This window comes from Oryzias latipes, chromosome 22 (genome assembly GCF_053564925.1).
Source record: "Oryzias latipes strain Hd-rR chromosome 22, Olatipes_Hd-rR_3.1".
Taxonomy (NCBI): Eukaryota; Metazoa; Chordata; class Actinopteri; order Beloniformes; family Adrianichthyidae; genus Oryzias; species Oryzias latipes.
Genome location: NC_136258.1, coordinates 26342265 through 26365740, shown reverse-complemented (window position 1 = coordinate 26365740; position 23476 = coordinate 26342265). Strand labels below are relative to the sequence as shown.

The 23476-nt window shown below is 41.5% G+C and overlaps 1 protein-coding gene and 1 long non-coding RNA gene across 5 annotated transcripts in view; one reads left to right on the top strand and one right to left on the bottom strand.

Annotated features, from left to right (window-relative positions):
- Window positions 1-22904, bottom strand: part of clmna (calmin a) — a 27803-nt gene extending 4899 nt beyond the window's left edge. For 2 of the 4 annotated variants that reach the window (XM_023951389.2, XM_023951390.2), the window contains exons 1-9: window positions 20337-20709; window positions 9629-9690; window positions 7410-7505; window positions 7232-7315; window positions 7046-7138; window positions 6713-6909; window positions 6442-6635; window positions 2861-2943; window positions 725-2782 (exon numbers count right to left, since the gene is read on the bottom strand). In XM_023951389.2, the coding sequence (XP_023807157.1) occupies window positions 725-2782; window positions 2861-2943; window positions 6442-6635; window positions 6713-6909; window positions 7046-7138; window positions 7232-7315; window positions 7410-7505; window positions 9629-9690; window positions 20337-20421 (2952 nt within the window). In that variant the 5' untranslated portion in view covers window positions 20422-20709. Of the gene's footprint in view, window positions 1-724; window positions 2783-2860; window positions 2944-6441; window positions 6636-6712; window positions 6910-7045; window positions 7139-7231; window positions 7316-7409; window positions 7506-9628; window positions 9691-16691; window positions 16833-20336; window positions 20710-22738 lie in introns of those variants that run through there. The other 2 variants (XM_078941102.1, XM_078941101.1) reach the window with 2 other exon arrangements.
- On the top strand, window positions 15889-23476 carry LOC144989106 (uncharacterized). Its single transcript, XR_013653254.1, has 4 exons — window positions 15889-16004; window positions 16150-16209; window positions 16684-16741; window positions 23358-23476. It is a non-coding gene; the product is annotated as an uncharacterized LOC144989106 (long non-coding RNA).

Genomic DNA, 23476 nt, shown 5'->3' with positions numbered 1-23476 from the left:
AAAATTATGCAAATGTGAGGTTTTTTTTTCATCTGCAATGGGATTTTTGGCTTCAAGATCAACACAAAGAGGCGATTCCCACCACAGGATTTAACATGTGCTTCTTTGCAGTAGGACCTCCCACTTAGTGAGCGATTTTATGAGTCCCATTCTCTTCTTTTAGCAGAGGTGTTACTTATCTTTGTGACATTAATCGGTGCACGCAAACATAAACCAAAGCGTGACTCGTGTGTTCACTGTGGACCACTTACAAAGACTGAACCCTTTCCTTGATTAATGCAAGTCAGCGTCTATGTGAAACAATGAAAGAGAACAGCAGCTGGCATAAAAAAATTAAAAAAAATGTTGGCTTAGCACTTTTGGGAGATGCTGACTCAGCTGCACTAAACTAATTAACAGAGGGGGAAAAAGTAAAAGCTTTACAATATTAATTAATATTTTTTTCCCAGATCAATAAGGAAAAGTTTTGGGGTAAGTTAATACGTTTAAACTGTACTGCTAATTGACAGGATTTAAACATTTAAATAATTAATTTAACACTGGAATAATTTTATCAGATAGATTTTAATGTGGGAAAAAACAAAGTGAAAGTAGAAAAGTTCTAAAGGAGCATTCAACAGAACCTTTAAGAAGGGGTCTTATCCAGGGGATCAAAATGCGGTTCCGGACCAAACGTCATTTGATTTCTCATTTCTAATCACCAACAGGAAATAAAGAAACTTACTTGATCATCATCCTCCTCTCCCGTCAGCTGTTCGTCATCCATGTCATCGAGTGACGGCGGCGCTGGCTCCAGAGCTGAGACGCTCAGAACTGAAGGCCACCTCTGCATCTCCGTGTCAGCAGGTTCTGAGAGCATGGGCTCCTCTTTGTCAGGATAGAACAGATCCATGGGTTCCACTGGGTCACCAACTAGATGCTCTGAGGGAGAGCTTTTGTCAAATTTGGAATAGAACAAGTCCATGTTTCTGTTTAATCCTGGTGGTCCAGAAAATGGAGAAACTTTTGCTTCGTTTAGGTCTAAAGTGTCTGTGTCGAGTATGCTCGGATGGGGGATTTGGGGGCCGCTTTCAGAGGCAGGACCGGCTGGTTTTACTCCATGTCCCTCAGGTTCCTGACTTGCATCACTGTCAGGATTTGCCTGAGCCATTGTCTTCTTTACAGCTGCAAAATCATCTGAGCTGTGCTTTTGTCTGGCTTCATCCATTTCCTGGTTCTGCACACATTCTGACCCAGAGTTTCTGGGAGGTTCATCTCCATCAGACAGTAGTTTGTCTTCAGAGTGGGTGGTTTGCAAAGGCCTCCTTTCAGAATTTTCTGATATCTGACAGGAAGGTCTCTCCTCAGATTCTTCTTTGAGGTCCTCACTGTAGACATGCTCTAGAGGACTGTGCTCCAGAGGAACACACTCCAAAAGACCATCCTCCAGACGACCATGCTCCAGAGCAACTGGACTTGTAGGACTGTTCAATTCCGTGTCATCTTCCCCATATCCAGACTCAAACTGCTGATGGAGTTTCTCCTCTGTTTCCTGGTCTTCTGAGCCAGATTCTTCTTTGTGCTCCTTTGGCTCACTGGAGATGGAAATGATGGGAATAATTAGACCAGTTTTTGATGCTCCCTCTTGATTAGTTAATATCATCTGAGAACTACTGATTTCTTCATCATGTGAGGCGTTAGCTAAGAGTTCTTCCTCCTGGGTTTTCTGGTCTTGATCATTTCCACCTTTTACCTCGATTCCTTCATCTTCCACTGAAGAGTCAGCTTTTTGATACTCTTCCACATAGGTTCCCCTCTCCTGTAGTTCCCCAGATGGACCATCAGTTTGTTCATTTAGGTTCTTTTTGTTCCCTTCCTGTTCTCTCTGAGAACTTTCAGTGTGTTCTTCATGAGGTGGAACATCTGTGGAGAAGGCTGGTTGAAAATGGTTTGTTTGACCATCTTTAAGGAAATCTTCAGAACCTGAGAGAGTTAATTCTTCATTGAATGTCCAGGACCGTTCCTGCTCACTGTCTTTGTGGAGTGGACTTGTACTGATGGGACTGAGGTCTGTCTCTTTTGAAAAGTCAACTTCACTTGGATCAATGATGAGTTCCTGAACCAGATTCTGGTTCTTTGAGTTCAGCTCCTTGTCCTGTTCCTCCTGGTGGGCTTTGTCCTGGGTGCTCTCCAACGAGGAGACTCCTTCATCGCTGTATGATCCCGTCACAAAGGGTTCATCTGGAGCTCTGTCGTCCATGGACAACATGAATCCTTCATCCACTGGTGTCACCTGCACAGGTGTGGCCCGGTACACATCCCAGCCCGGCCCGCTGTCAAACAGAGAACTGTCACTGTGAGTCTCAAGCATCAGCTCACTCTCCATCCAGGATTCTGGGGAGTGGATGGCAGAGTCGGGGATTACAGGCTCTGGGTTTCCACAATCCGGTGCGAATGACGGTGAATGAGAGAAAGACTGCTGAGGTAAGGTGCAGGTCAAATCCTGCTGGACCTCAGCGACTCCTTGGGCGTCATTAGAGACAACGTCAAGAGGCGAGTCAGACAGAACGTCTTCACTGGACCAGGAGCGAGTTGCAGCCACCCTGAGGCGAGGCGAAAGGATGCCTCTGTCCTCCGACACGGAAGAAAGTAGGACTTTGGGAGGCGGCTTATAGCCGTCTCTCTGGAACAATCTGGACCGCTCTTTCACTCTGCTGAGATTGGCGCCGTTTCTCATCAGATCTGCGTCGTTGAGTCGGCCCATGGAGACGCTCCGCTCAATCAGCTGAGTGGACTCCTCCGCCTGCCAGGGGGAGCAGAGAGGTCAGTTTGACGGGCTTACATCAGTTAGAACCTGGTGTCAGACCTGAAGTGACCGTACCTCCTCAAGTCCAGGGAAATGCTCCAAGAACTGGGAAACATACATGATGATGGACTGCTCGTCTGGCTCATTAAAACCCACATCTGGAAAAAAAGACGTCTTTAGTAGTAAACAGAGGAATCTCTTTCTGAGGGATTTTCCCTCGAGATAGTTCCTCCGTAAATTTCCGGCTTTTCCTCCAATTCACCAGTATGATCCACACTGAGAGGGAGATGCTGGCACCCCTCCATCCTTATGCTAATCAGGGACACGCATACTGAGGTTGTGTCCAAATTCCCTCTCTACTACCCTACTGCAAAAAACTATGTGGTGCGGGACTATCTAGTGCCCTGGATTTTAAAATTCTATCACCATTTTCCTTTACAAAAATTATTGACAAGTCTAATTTGTTCTGATGATGAAAACTTGGATGGTTTATAAAAAAATAAATGTAAATAAATTATTTTCACAGGAAGAATTGTTCAAATGTAATGCATTGTGGTCTGTTTTTGACCCTGTTTTTTTTGCAGGGACTTCTGGGAAATTTCTGATGCACTGGATTTTGGAACCGAAGGTTCGGACAGCCCAATTTAGTGCACTAAGCACTGAACCTATGTAATATATGATCCATTTCCTGTGGATAATACAGTCTACATCCAATCATTATTGCAAATGAAGGCCTGCTTTGTACAATCAACATGTTTAAGTGATTTAATGATAGTTGTCATTTAACAGGATTTGTTGAAGTTTGTTTGGTTAATTTATTTTTAGTGCATTTTGTAACGTGGATATCGGTTGAAGTCCCACTCCTATCATCTTTTGATCTATTGATCTATTATAAAATACGATTATGCAGTATTTAGCCAGAATCAAAATCCCTGTGTCGATATAGGACATAATTTCTGCAGAGCTGCAGGAGTTCATTAGAAATACTCCATTGAGTTGTTGGCGCAGAGTGAGTCTGCCTTCATTTCCCATCATTCCTTTGTTTACACTCTCTGCCGCTAGTTTGTAGCCCCTAACAACCCCAACATAACACTATCAACCCAACAAAAATGGCAGCAGTATCAGAGCTTTCCAGCCGTACAGTTTTGATCCAGATTCCAGCTCAGACGAAGAAAACAAAGACGTTCATGGATGTATTTGTCTGGAAGTGGATGTATAGGAATGGAGCAGAGCAGGGAGCTTGTGACCTGCCAATTCTCGATTTTTCGTCACAACTCCAAGCTTTTTCTAACAGCATTTTTAGTCCGCTCCTGATTCACCACAATTTTAATTTAAAAAAATGCCGTTTTAATCTTAAATTTTTTTATAAACTGTATGTCTTCCACAATGAGAAAAATGCTGCAAAACATGTTAAAAACACCAAAAACCCAATTTTTCATTGGAAAAGTTTGGAAAAATACATTCTTAAAGTTTGTTCGCTAACTTTGCAAATCTACAAGGGTTACTAATTTACTTTTTTCCTTGAAGGAAGGGTTTAGCCCATAGCTTTATTTACCAGCCAAACTGGATTTTTTTCTTTTAGTTTCCTGTTGTTGTCTTCTTTTGTGAGCTGTTACTGCTGGACCATAGAAAACAATTAGAAATAATAGGAACATGCTATCATATTCTGGATTTCCTTTTGTTGTGTTTGTCAAGTGAGGGCTTTTTCCCATCTCAACCTTGCACACCTTGTTGTCTGATGTGACAGAGGACTTCTAACTCTTTATTCTATCATTTTAGACAAGTCTTTCGTTTTTACTATGAACATAAATTCAGAGCATCTTTGGCTGGAGTCTCAAACACAGAAACTCGATCTGAAACTGTAAGCTCCTAGATTGAAGCCAAAAATCCCTTTATAAGTGTAATTTATCACCTTAAAACAATTTTCATGGCCAAACACGTTTTTTCTCCTGAGCAAAGACACACGATTCATGTTTCTGTCCACTCCAATTGGATTGTTTGAAAGCTCTTCTGAAAATAAGAGTTAAAGTTACAAAAGAGACTTGGCTGCACAAACGCTGACCGATCCAGGCAGGAGGCTTCCCTCAGAAGTGAGGTGTCACATTTCAATCCTTTATATTTTTCTACCCAACAAGCATTTTTATTGGATTTAACAGAAGGATAAACGTCTTAACTCCACGTATAAGCAGATGACTTAACCTCTTGAATGTTTTTACTCATGCTTGATGTATCACCGACTGTTTGCAGAAGTCTGGGGGCAGGAGGGGCCGCAGAATCTTTAGTGCTTCATAAAACTCGGTAGTCCTTTATGAGAGATCTTTATGGCCTCCTCACATTTTAGAGTGTTTTAATTTTCTTTAGACTGAAGACATCAAACATCTGCTAGAGATGCTTACCACTGAAGTCTTTAAAATGTTTTTTTTTTTTCCTAAAGACGTTACCTTGTATGTTTTGCCACATTTGCCCAAATGTTTCCAGAAAAATACTGTAAGCTAGGTCTGGCTTACAGGCGTGTGATTGGTTGATTGCAAGCTCAGGTTGAAAGTAGGTCAGGTGATTTTTTGTGTGCACTTAGAATTAAACAAGGTACATTTCTAATGCTGGACTGGATTATGTCAATGTTTTTTATTAGGGGTTTTGTTATTAAACATAAGCTTTTATTCAGCAAAAATATTATATTCTGCTTTTGTTGTCATTTGAACCCAAAGTATCTCATATTGCAGCAAGATGAGCGATACATAACTGGGATACTGATCCGCTGTGACACAATAATTCCTTCAGAAGATTTTTTAGCTCAAATGTAATTGTGGGTCATGAATTAGGTCTCTGTAAATAGTTCTGAGTCAGACCAAATAGTAACTGCAAACATGTGATTTCACACTCATGTGTTTCATGAGCACAAAATCTGGCTGCCCCAATTCATTTTTATCCGTGTCCAAATTCACTCACTACTCCCTGGTTAGTGCACTACATCAGGCGTTCACAATTTTTTCAGGGTGTCTAAATCTACGGTACAAAATTCCAGACCACTGGAAAATTGCCAGAGGTCTCTGTGAAAAACCCGTCTGCATCAATGTTCACTTGATTTGTCAAATATAAATCACAATGCATTACATTTGAACGATTTGTCTTTTGTTCAAATATATGTAAATTTGTTTTAAGTTTACGTTTTCGTCATCAGAACACAGAGGATTCATGGACAGCCTTTGTAAAACATTCCTATTTTTTACTTCGGCAAATCAGTGACATCATATTTGACATCATATTTTTTTAACTGTCTTTCCTTTATAGGTCTTCTCTTTGACTAATAATGCCAAACAACTTGTGTTGCCCTCTAGTCAGTGTTCCGGAGTGTAATTTAGGAGCCAAACGCACAATTTTGAATAATGTTGTTTGCACGTATTTACCTGCAACCAGGCATAAAAACTACTGAAAATTCATAATGGTCACGCGTCCAATCCAAGTGGCTTAGATGCACATTGCTGCAGTACCAGCATGTATTTTAACCTTAACTGTAATCCTAATCCAGCCCTAATTAGTCACTTATTTTTTTGCATTTTGCACTATTGTATCCGTAAGTCAATGGCATATTTAGCTATAGTTATCCTGGCAATGGGGCTAAGAAAGCTGGTCAACTGAGGTGGGGTTTTTGTTACCCTCGGGCTCCAGCAGGCGTGGAATGCCCAGGCTGTAGTGAGCTATCCTGAAGGCATCCTCCAGATTCTCTCTTGAACTCCTCAGTAGGGCTTTCCTCATGTCTACCAGGCTGGAATCAATGGACTTAATGAGGGCCAGGAAGGCCAATCCACTTGTCCAGCTTCTTCCAAAATCTTGAACCGCCACGCCATACCTGTAGAAGGACAGGTTGTAGATGAGGGTTGTTGATCGTGCTCAGAGCTGTGTCACTCCTCGCCAAAGCTGACTTACTTGCGGGTTTTCCTCTGAATCCACTGCAGCAGCTTTTTGATGGCTTTGCTGTTCTCCTTGAGAGCGTTGCTGGCGCTCCGTCTTTCCTCGGACGGCGTGCTGCTGTGGGACGTGTCCGAGTCAGAGCTCGTAGGGATGGACGAAAGGCTGGAACAGGAGGGAAACTGACTCTGAATGTTTCCAGTTAGCTCTTTAATCTACGAAAGATGGAGAGTTGGATTTAATTTGGTAATAGTCTCCCTGAGTTTAACCCAACAGCCCACAAGAGACTTCATTCTTCTTCTTTGCTCAAAGTGAAAAATGAAACATTTGAGGCACGGAGAGACAGATCACCTGAAAGAAAAGGATGATGTTCCAGAGGAGTCCAAGGATGATGGACGAGTTCCCATCAGCAACGTCAGCTGCATCAATGCTGACCAGCTTCACCTAAGACCCCCCCAAAGCACAATGGCAGAAGACATGAAAGCAGGCTTTACTTTTTCACCAACAGAATAGAACCCTTTTGACTGTTGGACTTACGTTCCGCTCCTCCAGGAAGGCCAAGACTTTGGCAATGTTGTTGAGTCGGAAAATTCGGTGGGAGGACTTCTTGAAGCCTTGAATCTGAGAACAGCAGCAACACAAATGGTCAAAAAATCAAGAACATATTTCAAAACAAGAGCAAATACAAGGTAAGACAATAATCCAAGAGTCTGACCAGTTTGCAGCCGGAGAGTTCCTCCAGCAGAACCATGAGGATAAACCCATCCTGGATGTCCTGGAACAGGTCTTGGATCTGGATGGGCGGGTCGCACTAAAGAGTCACACAAGAAATGACAGAGTTTTATTCATTTCACTTTATTTACCATCCATTTACAGAAAAATTTAAGATGACAAACACAGATCCTGAGAATGCATGAGGCAACAGTCGGGACAAATGATTTCCCTCTAACAGGAATGAAGCTCCAACAGAACAAAGAAAAAGAATTAATGGAGAAAACCAGCAAAGAAGTAATGAATGAGAATAAGAATCAAAAGAATGAGAAAAATTTAATTAAAGACTATGACAAATTCAAAAGAAAGGAAAAGATGAACATTTTTGCAGCTTCATCTTCAGGTCTGTTTATGTTTCATCTTCCTGTTGGCTGCTTCCAGTCAAGATGGACCTCTGCACTGAATTGTGGATCTGCTACATTCAGAACCTGGAAAATTCTGCGCCTTCAACCCAGGATGAACCAGCTTCATGTCTGCAAAATTGTATCAGTTTCATTTCTAAAGTCTGAAAGCCATAAAAAAAAGAAGCTTCGGAATGATTTCAGAATTAATAGCAGAAAGATGAATCTTTTAAACTAAAGTCTCCTGACTGGATGCAGCCACACATTCTTATGTAAATGCATCTGAATTCATCAGATCAACTGAAGGATTCAACAGCCTAACACAGCTGACAGCACATCCATTTCCTTTGTTTTCATTTGATTTATGTCTCAGAGAACCCGGCTCTTTTGTGACAGCTTTTATTTTTAAGATGTATGAGAAAGAGAAAAGTTAAACAAAATGTAATTCTGTTGGGTTTTGAAGAAAAGCAGCAGAGAAGATCAGGAAATAAGAGGGACGAGTGATGTTTCTGTAACAGGAACATCAGGTAAAATCCTTTCTTGATGTGAACGGTCATGCGGATAGACGCTTGAGGTCGACAGCATTTTACCATAAAATTCTCTGATTCTTGGATGCTGAATTTGAGAGTGGAGTTGAAGGCTGATTTACATGAGATGAAGATTTGACAGCAGGTCAAAGAAATAAAAAAAAATCCCATTAGCTTTGGAGAGGTCATCATCCAGTCGGGTGTCAAGGGGGCCTGGCCCCCTGCAGGGGGTCAGACCCTGCAGGGGGCTGGTGAGGGTGAAGATGCTAGAAGTTTTCCAGAGATGACAGAAAACAAAGTGTGATTGTCTAATTACTGGGTCAGAGATTTGACACGAGGCCAGACGGCAAGAAAGAAGAAAAGAGGCTCTTTGTTTGACATAAGACAAAGACAAAGGGGGGGGGTTGTCGATCCAGCTCTGCTCAATCAGACCCAAACCGACCCGGAAGAGACAAACGCTGCAGCCATTGCAGGTCTGACACCAAGTCCTCCAAGAAAACACCCAACCTGAATTCTGAATATTCCTCCTCTTTCATTCACAGCTGCATCACTGATAATGTTTTAGTCTGTGAGATCTGAACAATGGGGGTTTCAGAGCAGAGCCAAAGTTCTGACAACACAAACATTGACATGAGGATCGTTGTCATAACAACACAAGAGCCGCTACAAGTGTCCCAGTTAGAGCTCCATACTGGTTCCCATTAGGAGGTCGCAGAGAAGGCTGGTTTTCTGGGTGATTTCAGAAAAAACACAGCCTGTTGAATCAGTCACATTGTGACAGTCGGAGGGTGATGATGCTGCTTCATCATATGGCCTGCTAAAAGGATGCTCTGTCTTAAAGATGAATCCTGAGTTCTGTAATACTCCGTCACACGGCGTGATCAAGAGTTGCTGCATCGTATGTTGGTCTTTGTGAAAGATGTAGACGCACTTTAATCGCCTGGTCTGAGGCAAACAAGCAACTTCGTCTCCAGGTCTGTTGAGTGAAAACAACTCCATCATTCTGTCAGTGATTCTGTTTCTGCAAATGTTCTTGAGAAGAAGGCAGACAAATGATGCAGCTTCACCGCAGGTCTGCATCGCACAGGCATCTTCATCACCAGGTCTCCAATAAAACCGTCACCTGGTCTGTGAAGAAGACACAGCACCCTGTGTGCAACCGATGCTTCATCAGACAAACATGCACCTGCACCGCTTAGCTTACGGTAAAAGTGCAGTTTCATTAATCAGTCCCAGACAGCACTGCAGCTTCATCTGCCTCAGAGTCTGAAAGTTACAGAAAGATCTGAGCAAACCTTTTGTAAGTGGAGGTTCATCCATCGAGTGAAGGTCCTCTTCTGCACCGCCTCCCTTTCCACTGAAAGAGGAACAAAATAAGAACATAAATCTTCAGAAAACTAGAGCAGTCGAGTAAAAATACAGAAACATCACAGAGAAGCCTGTTAATGTGTTTTATTCTTTTTCAGGGAAAACAGTTTCTGCTGCTTGGGAAACTTCTGTTTCTCAAAATCTTTATTTTCCAGGTGTTTCTTTCTGTGTATTGTCATCTTTTTTGTGCATTTGTTTTTAGGAATTGTTTTCTCTTTGGGTGTTTTATTTGTTAAATGGTAACCAGACTAAATGTCTTTATTTACATTTGGAGTTCTCGGAAGCAGTTCTCGGAAGCTGAACAACAACAGCACCGCTGTGAGTTTGTGAGCGACTGCAGGTCCTGTTTTGAATAATAGGACTGTCTTATGGGTTTGGGAGGGGGGCTGCAGCATGTTTTGTTTTATCTCATTAAGTTTTGTGACCCTGAAGAGCCTGAAGCTGCACAGAGCAGGAAGTGAATGAAAGGGAAAAGATGAAGGGTTGCCATGGCAGCAAAGTCAGCTGTTTCTCATCTTTATGTCCGGAGCGGCTGACCAGAGCGGGCTAACTCCGCTTCTGTCATGACATTGATTCTGCGTCAGGCTGCAGAGAATATTTTCCATTGTTGTGAGACAGAGCTGCCCTGCGTAAAGGAGGAGAGGAAGACGAGAGCAGCGGGCGGAGGTGATGAAGAATCAACAGACTGAGCTGCAGGGCAGATTAAAAAATGACAAGTGGAGGTAGGGACATCTGCTAAACAGCACAGATAAAGTCCTGAAGACACTACAGGGAAAAGCTGTGGCCCACCCTGCTACGCCACCACCATTACTGGACAGGAAGTCCACAAACCTGCACAGGATGAGTCAGCAACACAGCTGCATTTAAGAAAAAAAATTTTTTTTTTTAGAGGACATGAAAACCTGAAATGCGATCAAGCAAACCTTCAGGGTTGTTCTTTGGTTACAAGAACTTAAAAGTCTGCACCTGAAGTTGAGAAATGACACGACGAAGAGGAGAGGCCTCTGAAAGGGGGGGGGGGGGGGGGGCAATTTCAACCACTTATACGTCTATTATGTGGGAAAAAAGGTCACTGCTATAATTAGGACTAATCCTGGTTTTGTCTGTGGAGCACAAACGACATCAGCCGTGACTGAGCTGGAAAGGCCAACCAGGAGCTTTAGTCTTCATACCTCCTGCTCTCAAACTCGGTTTTAGTCACACAACTGAAAAAAGTAACGAGCAAAAACTATAAAGCTCCTTGACTGGGATTTAAAAAACCCAGAAGATGAAGCTTAATGTAAATAAATTTTGCCACACATCAGGAAACACAAGAAGAAGTACGTTTCAACTAACAACATTTTGCATTCACATAAATCTGAAAAATAGAAGAAGAGTTTATGTGCCGTTCAGTTTTTGTTTTTGCACTGTGCTGTTTTGCATCTACAAACTAAATCTGTGTGTCTGTGATAAATTAACAAGTGCAAAGTAATTATGTGCTTTTGAGTTGTCAAAACAGCACATACACAAGCACACGTGGTTTTTTCTGGGAGGGGACACATAGATCTATGGCCTCAAGCTTGGAATTTTTTAATAATTCATTTCAGCTCATCAACCAATCAGCATCTTTTCTTTTCTTTCTTGAAGTTCACTTATGTTACTAAAGCCTGGGATTAATTCCCACTGTCAGTCTATTATGTCATCGTGGGAAAAACGCCATCAAAACTGTGGTGAATTGCAAAATAAAAAGGCTGCATCAAGGCAGAAACTCTTTTCTTGTGTGTGCAACCCTGTGGGTTTTGGTAAGGTCAGAAGAACTGTTTATTTTTTCCATTCTACTCTTTCATTTGATATCTTCAGAAAGCTCTTTTCAGAGTCACTGGGTTGCTAGAGCCAACCCAGCAACTATTGGGTCCAGACCTAGAACAGGTCGCCAGTCTCTCGCAGGGCCACATTAACACTTAGGGGCAATTTAGAGACACCAAGTAACCTATGAAGCATGTTTTTGAGAAAACCCACCCATGCACAGGGAGAACATGCAGATAGAAACCAGCGCCTTCTTACTGTGTGGGGAAAGCACCAACCACTACGCCATCGTACAGCCCTCGTTTGACATCTGTTAATGCAAAAATTATGAAAATTTTCTAATGAATTGGTCTAAAAATACCAAAGTTGCCATGAAAATGTTTGCATATTCAAAATCTTATGATTTGTCAAACCACACTGAAGTTGTTTTATGTCCTCAGACCCTTTGAAATTCTACATCCTAAGCTTTCAATGTGTTTGTTTTGTCTACCTTTCAAATGCTTTAAATGAAATTAGGATGTCCACATAAACTACGCTCTAAAAGTGTGATTTCCTCGTTTCTATTATTCAGGCTGCACACAAGGAGCACACACCAATCCCTTAATCAGCACTCCAGAACTTTTTTTTATCAATGTTGTGTTTATAGTATGATAATATAATAATAGATAATAGAAGATGATCCTGCAACAGTTCAGTCTCCAAACCATAAAACTTCTACTTCCATTCCTTAGAGAGCTGATCTAAAGTGCGGACACAAAAACCTAATCTTGTTTTCGGTGCGGAAGGCTGCCAAAAAAAAAAAAAAAAATCATCTATGGATCAACCAAATAGCACATTAAAAAACTGAAGATCAATGCCACACAGAGCCGTGAGCACAACCTGCGGTGCGAGTATGAAAATTAGCTGCTTACAGGAAAAGATTAAATTCCTATTTGACTCTTGTAACCTTTTGAATGGATTCATGAGTGTGTGCACCTGAGACAGGTGATGATAATCATGACGCAGAGCCCAATTCAGGTGCGAGTCAGAAACAGACTCTCCAGGAATTCAGATCTTTATACAATAGATTTTTTTAAATTCTATATCTACAAACAAACAGAACTCACTCCATGGATCAATTTACAACCCATCTATGACTAAACTAACCTTTCATTAAAACAGTGTTTTTAACGACATTTATTTAAATATAAATCTACACTGTAACTAAGTAGCTTTTCTACCATCTTGTTTCACTAATTAATTGCTCACTGATTTATTTTTCCAGCTTTGTCAGTCAGCAGGAAATAATTTGTTAGGAAGTTTGTGGCATGTCCCATATCACATCTGAACCTGAGCTGGGACCCTTATTTGTTTGTCATGCAAACAACATTCCTTGTTGGTTCAAACTGCAGCAGAACAACAACTTTCACTACACAACACACAGCAGACACAATGAGGTGGTTATTAGGCGGGTGGGGGATGTAAGTGAAGCAACATCAGCTGTGTGTGGGCTGTGATCTTCTCTCTGATCCACACTGCTGCTGACTCACCCGTGCGCTACTTCTGGTTTATGTTGTTTACAGATGAACGTCGTCTGACTTGAACAGCGACAAAACCTCCATGACCTCTCTGGAAGATGCTACATGAAGTCACAGTCGGACATTGTGAGCATTTGACGGCACTAAAGTCAGATCTTTAAGATCCACTCTGATAAATATTGTGTTTTTGATGTTTTTAACATGCGCTTCTTGTATTTTTCTGACGATACAAGACATATATAAAGACAATTACCGGTAAGCTTAAAATTGCCTTTCTGAGAATTTCTTCATTCAAGTCCTTGTAAATCAGAAGCAGACGAAAAAATGCTGTTTGAAAAATATTGCAGTTTTGGCGTCGCAAATACACTGAGCCCCCTGCTCCGCTCCATTCTGATGCATCCGTTTGTAGGCGACTAGATCCATGTATGTCTTTGTTGTCCACATCCAGGTCAAATCTGTACGGCTGATTAGCTCAGATAACGCTCGCCATTTTTGTTGCACCGGTAATGTTAAGATGGAGGGTAGGAGGGGCTGTAGCTCTGCAGAAACTATGTCCTAGAAAATGAATATTATATTTATACAACAGCATATTTATAATTAAAAGACCACTTGGAACCCTTTGAAAATAGATCAAAAAGTGATCGGAGTTGGTCTTTACCTATAGATGGCCGACCAATTATTCCGGGTAAAAATGTTACAATAAAAATAACATTTATATTAATAGCTCACAAACAATGTCAAGTTCATGTAAAAACCAAACCAACTGGTTCCTGTGATGCCAAACAGTGTGGCTCCAACAATGGATGATTCAACAGTTTCTGTCAGTTAAACCTTTCAGTATTTTGACTTTGCAATCTTGAATCCTGAGCTCTGATTTCAGCCTGCAGGTCATTACAGCCCGACTCAGCCACATGTGATTACAGGCCTCCTCCTCTTCCTCCTCCTTCTCCCTCCTGACCAGCATGTGGACAAACTGAGGAGAAAAGAGAACGTCTTCCTCCTCCTTAAACTGAGGGTGCAGATCCGCTCTCCTGGGTGCCAATTACAGCCTTGAAGTCGACTCTCTCCCACACAAAACCCAAATCGGTGACGAACACAGACGCAGGAGATCAAAGGTACGAAAGAAGGGAACTCTGAAGGTTCGGAACAGCAGACTGCTCCTGCTCCTGCTGCTCCTGCTGCAGGAGGAGCTGCAGGAGAACACAGGCGGAGCTACCCTGCTGAAATATTCATGCAACGGCTGCGACGGGCTTCCCTGAGCGCCGCAGTGCTGCATCAGCCACCAACTTTATGTAACATCCGAGTTCACCCAAGGGCTGTTTCTGCTTCTACTACCCTCCCCCCCCATGCCTCTTGTGCACCTCCACGGTTAATGGAGGGGGTGTATGGATTGATGTGAATCTATTTACTTTTTATTAAAGACAATTGCTGGATTCTTTACGATGAGCCAAAATGTTATAAGAAATTATATAATACAATAAATTATAGAGCGGTTTGCGTTTTCAGACCGAAAGAGAAGATGGTGAAGACATCACATGCAAAGAGGCAGATAGAGACATGGGTTAGGACTTCGGCAAGCAGATGGTTTCTGATCAAGACTCAAAGTCAGAGGAGCTCCCGCTGTACAACAGCCCTTCTTTTTTAGCTTAAACATCTGCTGTTCCAGCCGGAGGATGGCTTGGGTTCCATCATAATCGTGATGAGGTTGGCAGCCAGATGTTGAACACATGCTCATGGTCTTCATGCTCTGAGGAATGATGCAGAAGCCCTCCTCACCTCAAAACTGCTCCTCAATTCCTGAGCTTGATGCCATCAGTGATGATTAGAACATCCATAAAAACACACACAGCCTGCACTCTAGTCTCCCTTCGTTAGACCAAACAACATCTGATCAAAAGTCAATTCATCTTTAGAGCCCCTAAAGTCTGCAGGACTGGCTCATCTGTAGCAAGATTGCTAAGCGCTGGTCATTGACCACAGAGGAACACTCACCGTTCTGTCAATGACCTCAGATGTGGTCAGCTCAGCAAGCTGTCTCCGAGGTTGCATGTCACCTGATTCTCTAGGCTCCAGAAAATCCAGAATCGCTTTGGAGGTCAAAGTGTTGTCTTTGTTTTGGTATTTATCTCTCAGAGTTCAGTGTTTGTGCATCCAAAGTACAACCCCGTGGGAAGGCGCTGCATTGATCATTAGTTGGTCTGCAGCTGAAAAGTCAGACGGTCAGCCTTGTTTAAGCTTACAACAAAAATTTCGAGATTGAGTCCTGAAAGATTCCGGATTTCTCTCGGACACGGTGCTGGCTGGTGTACATTGGGTAGATTGATTAGATTTTTTTCCCCTGATCATCTTCAGCTGCAGTCACAGGGATTTGACCTGTTCGGGGGCTGTGGGTTTGAGGCTGTTGGGGCCATGGAGGGTTGTAGAATGGAAGGGTAGAGTCTTACAGATCCTTTGAGGCTGGTGTGGCCACCTTAAGGGACAATATCAAAATGGTACGTACTATTGTCGTGCATGAGGTAAATGTATCATGAAGTATTTGTCAGGATAACATAAGTTACACACACTTATGACATACAAGTGATTCTGTCGTACGGGGAGCTTACGCCACACTCTAGTTGTTAGTAAGGTGCGAGTACTGGCGGGGTGTGCACATGATACATAAGTGGACACCCGTAGGATGTCAGCATAAAATACGCTCTGACAGTGTGATTACCTAATTTCTAGCATTCAGGCAGCACACAAGGAGCACGCACTAATCCTTTGAACAGCAGTCGTGACACAGTATGCAGGATTTGGGGAAGTTGAGAAAAGGTTGCATAAATAAATTAATCATAAATCTGAAGATTGTGGGATTTGTGAGTCCTCATGTCAAATCAGAGCAACAGCCTTTAAGAGAAGCTCTGAAGAAAGCTTTGCAATAAACCGGCTGAAGTGAGCCAGCATCAAATGTCCTCCACATTCCTGAGGATCAAACCAGCCGAAGCGGGGGGCAGCGGTTACGGTGAGCTTGTTTTTCTGCTCCAAGAACAATCTTACTGACCTGGAAGCATCAAAGCTGACACACAGATAAGAAGAGACCACATGACCAAGTCACCTGACATGCCCAAATGGCTCATGAGTTTATGAATGCTTCTGCAATCTTCCAGTGAGTCGAAGGTGAGAGACGGACAACTGTCATCTGCAAAGAATGACAGCCAACCTGAAAGGTCAGTTCCATGCATCACCTGCATCATGTCATATCTACTACTACCTTGTATAGTGTCTTGTTACTTAAAAGTGCACTGGATCTCCATCAGTGTGAAGATGAGCACTCTGAGTTCAAACCTCACAGCCACAAAAAGAGCAGAACATCTTGATTTCTTGCAGCTTAACTGAGTTTGGATAAAAAGTGATTTTTAGGTCATAGTTTGGGTCCAAGGTAGAACACAGACTGGACTTATCTGAAAGTTAAGGTTTGGGTTGTGGTTTAATATAAAACCAGATACTTTATCCTGATAAGAGGAAGTTTGCAGAGGTTTGTGTGTGCCAGGATTTCATTGGAACCACCTGCAGAACTACAAGCCAACACATAGTTTACCCCCGTTTCCCTCACTCGTTATCTCGCCATGCAAACAGTAACCTTTCCAACAAGTAGGCGTTTCTTCTGAACAGGAAATGAACTCGCGCACTTTGTTCTTTAGGTCTTAACTTTGTGCAGAGGGGTGGGGGGACAGGACTGCGCACTCTGGGCTGCTCCAGGTATGTTCCATCAGTCTATTCTGCGCATGCTCAGATCAGCCTCTGAGCTGCGGCGATCTATGATGACACATTTCTGTCGGATGTCTCGAGTTGTCCAAAGCCTTCTCACGCCTCCACGCAGCTTCAGGGAGCAAACACAACAACAACACATAAGGGACGACTGTGAGTCAGACTCCCACAGAAACACAAAGTTCAGACAGACGCGTTCTTCTGCCCTTCATTCATTAAAACAGAGAACGGAGAAAAGACGGGTTCAAATATGAGCTGAAGAGATGCATTTATAAACACGGCAACATCCTTTTGGAATTTTCAAATTTGTGCAGATGTTTGTGGGGGGAAAAAATGGCAAATTTTCATTTAAAAATAGACGTTAAATATTTAGCATTAGCTATTTATATCTAATGTTAAAAGCTGAAGCAAAACATACGGTACACGGATCTTTTTGCCTGCAAGTGCTTGCTTCAGAATGGAGCAGAGCAGGGAGTTTGTGGCCCACCCTACGTATTTTGTGCATCACAAATAAACTCTTTTTCAAAATGCATTTTTTCATCTGCTCCTGATTCACAATGATTTGAACAAAGAGAAACTAAGAAGTGCAATTTGAAGCTTAATTTTCTTAAACTATGACCGCCAACATCATAAAAAATACAAAAAAAATGTTAGAAGAAAACAAAAGCACTGATATTTTTTAGTCTTCATTGAATCATGCAAAAAATTGCAAACTAAAAATGTATCTTAAAACTTAATAAAAAGCTAAATTATCTCAATAATAAACTGCAGAAGTCTGTCAAAACTGTATGAAGTATCCCAAAAATCTCATTGTATGACAAATATAAACCCAATTATCAATAGTTTAAAGAAAGTAGAAGAAAACCATAAAGAGAAAAAGAATTTGCCCACTTGTTTTCCAAATGTTCAAAGTGCTTGGTTAGAAATCCTTTTTTTTTGTTATTGTTGTCAATATCTTTTCTTTTAGAATCATTTTGCCATATATGTGTTAGAAAAAAATTGGTGAAAAATCACTTAGTTCTTAGAAATACTACATAAAGTGACAATAATAAACTAGCAAAGTTTATCTTAAAATGACAGTAAAAAGGTCAAATTCAAGGAAAGTAAAAAAAAAACTCTTAAAGAACAAAAGTTCTTTCAGATGGGAAACATTTTTCTTTTTTTTTATGTGGCAAAAAAACCTCACAAATATCAAAAGTTACCAAAACTAGAGGTCTGATGTTTTAAAACCTGAACTAACAAAGTGTGCAGAAGAAGAAAGGTAGGAAAAGTCAGAAAGCAGTTTTCATGGAAAGCTTCAGAAATGATGGAGACTTCCTATTTTACTTGGATTTTTATCTTTGGTATCCAGCCAAGATCGCAGAACAGCTTTGAATTCATCTTTTAGTCTTACTGTCGCCATGGTTACATAAACTGAAACTCAGAAGAAGGGGCTACTAAAAAATAAACACACCATCAACATGTATTTATGGATAAAACAAGAATTGGACTCATTTGAATTAATCTGATAAACCGGAAACAATATTTTAAAGAAGATGAAATGTTCTTGGACTTTTCATCACCTGACAGAACATGTGGGAACCGAAGGCAGGTGGAGCTGAGCAGAGATTCGAGCTGTGCCCAGCGATGTGGGAAGCAGGCTGCGAAAGAGCTGCGTGGGAAGTGTGATGCTCTCGGCTCCGCTTGCCACACTCGCCTCGTCATGTTATGTAAGGCAGCGTTTCTACACTCTTTGTGCAAAGAGGCAGCATCTCATCACAGGGATCATCCACAGAGCTTCACAAACAGGACGCAGCGCCGTTTGCACGGCCGAACACACAAACCCCTCCCATCCAACGCTTCCAAGACAATCATGTGACAGACTTTAACTTCTGTCTCCTGCTGCACAAACATGCTCACCTGAACATGTTGCTGCCTGAATTGTGACTAAAACAAGTGTCGATCAAGAAAACAGAAGTTGTTGATAAAAACCATCACCCATCCCGTGATGCTCAGGTTTCTCAGTCAGACATCTATAAGGCAAAATATGAATGTTGATGGTTTTACTTCCTACTTGAATGAAGTTCAAGTGCTTGCTTCTACATTCTGAAACCAAACAGCTTTAGGATAAGCAGCTGGAGTTGAAACTGAAGTTTTATCAAAATGTTAAATAAAATAACTCATAGATTATTTACACAATAAACTTTGATAGGAACACAGATGAGTACTTTAAAAATACTCAATAATTGTGCAATAACATTTCTTTAATCACACTGACACAATGAAAGCTACTTTAAAACAAAAACCTTTCTTAAAAAATTGACACGTTTTAATTTAGTGAATAAATGAGCAATGATGATCAGCACAACTTTTATTTTGAAAATCAAGTAAAAAATGTCTTTTAAAGGCAATGCAAAGCTTTTACTGTGAATGAGATATTTAAAGTACAGCATGATAAAACTAAAATTATTTTATTTTAAGTGATTTTACAAATGTTACTTTTGAAAATGAAATATCTGACACCTTAACTGCACTTTTATTCATGTCTGAAGACAAAATGCTGAAACCATTCAAAACATGCTTATTTAAGAAATATTATTTTAAATCAAAAAAACTCCAGTGCAGGACTTATTTTGCAAGAATTTTTTATATGTTAATGGTACATTTTGAAAGATAACTGATTTGTTTTCATTTTTTTATTAGATGTCAAATAAGTTTGCACACATTGTGCGGTTCGTTTTTGTAGTTTTAGCTTACATTCACTGTTTAATAGCTGAACTAATCATACTTCAGTGGTACATCTACATGTAGCTAAAAGCATTTGTTCTCTAAGTGTGAGGAAATTGTAAATCAACAAATATCAAAAGTACCACTTCTTTAGTTATAAAGTGAAAATGTGGGTTATTTTGAAAACAACTCCAAATTGAAACAAAATAAAATTAAGAACAACTTTTTGAGTGCTTTTTAAGTATTGCATTTCTTTGCATTATCAGCCAACTAATCCTATCTCTAATAATAATACCTTTATATAAATAAAAATACTTTAATAGTACCTACTTAATTTAGCATGTAATCAACAATGCCATTGAGTTAGATTGTAAAGTAATATTACAAAATAAAAGCTGACTTTTCCCTTTTACTGCGTCAGGTTTGTGTTACTTAAAATCAGAGTAGAAGTACTTTGGAGTATTAGTACTCTACAGCTTAGTTACTTTACGGTCTCGTGAACACTCAAAGCCCCTGTTGCTGGTCTCGCGAAGGCTCTATTATAAATTAGTTAACTGGTCACGTGGTCGGGCTTCTGTTTATCAGCCCCTGCTCGTATGTTTTTGTTCGTTTCCATGGATCCTGCAGGTCCGGGACCCGCTGAAGGCGCGTGGGTTCTAAACCTGGTACGCAGAGTCCGCGTGGCCGTGTGTGCGTGACCCGAGCCTCTGCTCTGAACTTCACGGGCTGACCCACTCCTGAACGGGACAAGGAGGCTTGAATGCCTCCGCAGTGTTGCCGCTCGACCCCCCAACACAAAACTTCCCAAAAGCAGCAGGCATGCGCTCTCTGCGCGCGCAGCATCTCTAGGTCTCCAAACACGCGTGCACGACGCTCCTACCTTGCAGGTTTTGGACGCGTATGTCGCTGATCTGTCCGATGAATTCCTCGCGCTCGAACCAGTCCTGCCGCTCGTGTCTAGCCATCCGGAGAGCGCTGCGGAGTCCCGGACGCGCGCGCGGGCGGAGATGGAGGACGCGCTGCGGCGGCTGCTCACGGGCCGGCCGGCAGATGGGGATCCATGCGGGAACGGCGCGCGGGTTCCGCTCAGTGGACCGACATCGCGGCGGCTCACTGCGGGTTTTCCGTCACAGCGCTTCGCTGGAAGCGATGGAGCTCCGGGAGGAGGAGGAGGAGGAGGAGGAAGGAGCCGCCGTACCTGGTTGGTGTTTCCGAGGTGGGATGGAGTTCCTCCAAGGCCCGCCCACCTACCCTCCCCTTACCCACACACGCACAAGTGTGCACGTACGCACGCCGCCTGTTTTTTTTGCGTCCATGAAAAACAAACAATTTGCATTGAATGGATCAAATCCTGGTTTTCTACACCATCAGAGACAAACATCTGCTTTTTCATATCAAAGAACATCAGAGCTGCAGAAAAAAACCCAGCATGAACTTCAGACCCCCCCCCCCCCCCATGAATGCCCAGTCAGCGCTTTTCCAGCAAATACAAACATGCAGAGGAAAATGAATGAATAAGAATATTCAACCAGGCATCGATGTATTCATTGGTTTGTATGATAGCAGAGTCAAAGTCATGACAGAAAACGTCACGGTGTGTTTTATTTTGAAAGGAACGTTTGTGTTGCAGTGAAAAGTAAAAGAATTGTGATAAACAGAAAGGTAAATCACTTTATCATAATACTTATTTATCACTATAATTCAGGTATTTTATAGCTACATTTGATAAATGAATGGCTTAATGGTATCTCTTTGTTCATGTCATTGTGAATCAGGAGCAGATGAAAATATGTCATTTGAAAAAGATTTTATTTGTGATGTAGAAAATATAAGAATATACATGGGGTGGGCCACAAAAGCCCTGCTATGCTCCATTCTGAAGCAAGTGTTCCCATTAAAGTCAATGTTTTGACTTTCTGTTCAGTGTGATTACGTCTTTTATTTTTTTGCAATTTAGGGATCCTAAAGATCAAATAAATAAATATCCTTTGTGGCAAAAATAAAGGAAACAGAAGAAAACTTTTTGAAAGCTTGCTGAAAACGAATCTCAGTTGGGGATAAATGAAAGTTTCTAATAAGTTAGAACAAAGAAGCAAACATCTTTAAGTTCTTTAAAGTGTTGCTTTTAAACTGTTGAAGGCTATCTATCCTTCTCAGACCACTGTGTCAAAGGTTATTGAGCACTGACTCTTTTCTGACATCCCATATAAACATGAAAAACATTTTCTTTCCACGTCCCTATATCTCTTTCTCCGTTGCAGGTTTTTGTTGCATTTGTTTCAGTAGTTGAACAATCAGATCAGAATTTCTGCTTCCTGAGAGCTGCAGCATCAGTCTTTGTCATTTTTTAATCACATAATCCAAAAAAGGACTCACATCTAAGAGGATATCTGGATAATGGATTTTTCAAATCACGTCTCCCGTTCAATAGAATGTTCAGAAATGACTTTGTCCTTCGTATAAATGCGGCGAGCAATTTGGGAGAAGTCAACGCCAGCAAATTTTCCAAAATCTAACAGATCAACATGAGGATGGGATGAATCCCCAAAGTTGGGGAAGAAACCAAAGTAACCTGCAGACCTCAAAGGCTGCAGTCCTGCTGCTTTTTAAACCATGCAGATGCTGTGGCTTCTGATTGGTTGAACACACCAGAGGCAGGTGATCAGCAGTAGGCTGGGGAAGGATCATCTGGAAATCAGCAGGCCAGAGACCCTACATTTGTAATTTCAGTTTATTTTGAAGGTTTTTAGACCCTTTCTCCTAATACGAGGATTTTTTGAGTTCAAACAGAACCAAACGGATCGGGTTTGCAGCTGGAAATTTACCTGAAACCTTCTGACACGATGAAAAATCAAACAAGTTCAGGATCTGCTGTGAACCTGCAGAGAGGTTTACTGAAGTTAGGAGGATGGAAAGAGGAAGGTTCACAGTGAGACCGGATAGATATTATTATTATTATGAATGCTGATGTTTCTCCATCCACCTCCTCATCAAAAGTGCCTCCTATGGAGGAGAGTCTGGGTGATGGGGAGGATCTTCATATGATTTATGAAGTTTACACAATTGTTTGAGAAGTAAAAGAAACATTTAGGTCACAAAGCTGGAATTAGCTGAACAGTGAAATAAATGCATGTTTTTTTTTTTTTTTTGGCCACCTGTCAAACAACCAGCTGGCTCAGCCATCCACATGCACAAGGTTGAAAAACAATCCGAGTGTTTTGGGAAAAAAAATAACTCCATGGGACCATGGAATCAATATTTTCCTCAAAAACAATCACATACCTCAATTTAGGCCAGGTTCTCAGCAGCTTCAGATTACCTGAGCCCACTCAACTCCAGGAGGAAGAGGAGGAGGAGGAGGTTACACAACTGCTTCCCACAGCTGAGCTCATCCTCCCCTTCACGCCAGAAATATGATTTGACATCCATTTCTCAGCCTCAAACTGCCATCCCGCTCAGACTTCAGGGAATTCCAGCGGAAAGTCTACGGAAACATGACAAACACAAAGAATCTTTACTGTTGGTCAGACAGATCAGAATGAAAATATGTAAAGATAGAGATAAAAAGTATAAAATACTCATTTGCATTAATTTTGTCCTATTTCTCCTGTTCTAAAAGTTTTATCCGAATAAGATCATCAAATCTGGGTAACCTAGGAATTTGTCAATTCATGATTGACAAATCATGGATTATTTGACACAAATTTGAGTAAGTTGTCAAGGCCACATTCTAACAGGAGTTACCAATCTTGATTAAAATCTAGTATTTTTCCAGAGTTGCAGAGTGGGCGATGTTTGGTTAATTTCTAAAAATACTCAGCAAGGTAGAATTTTGATTTCTGAATACATTTCTGATAAATTTCACATCCAACTCAACAACCCAACATGATCCATCCTCCAGTTTGACCCAAGACGACCACAAGGCAAGCCTCCAACCAACACGGAGCTGGAAGGAGGATGCAGTGCCTCAAGACCAACAGCTATGGAAAAAACTGGCTTTATGACACACAACTAGAACTA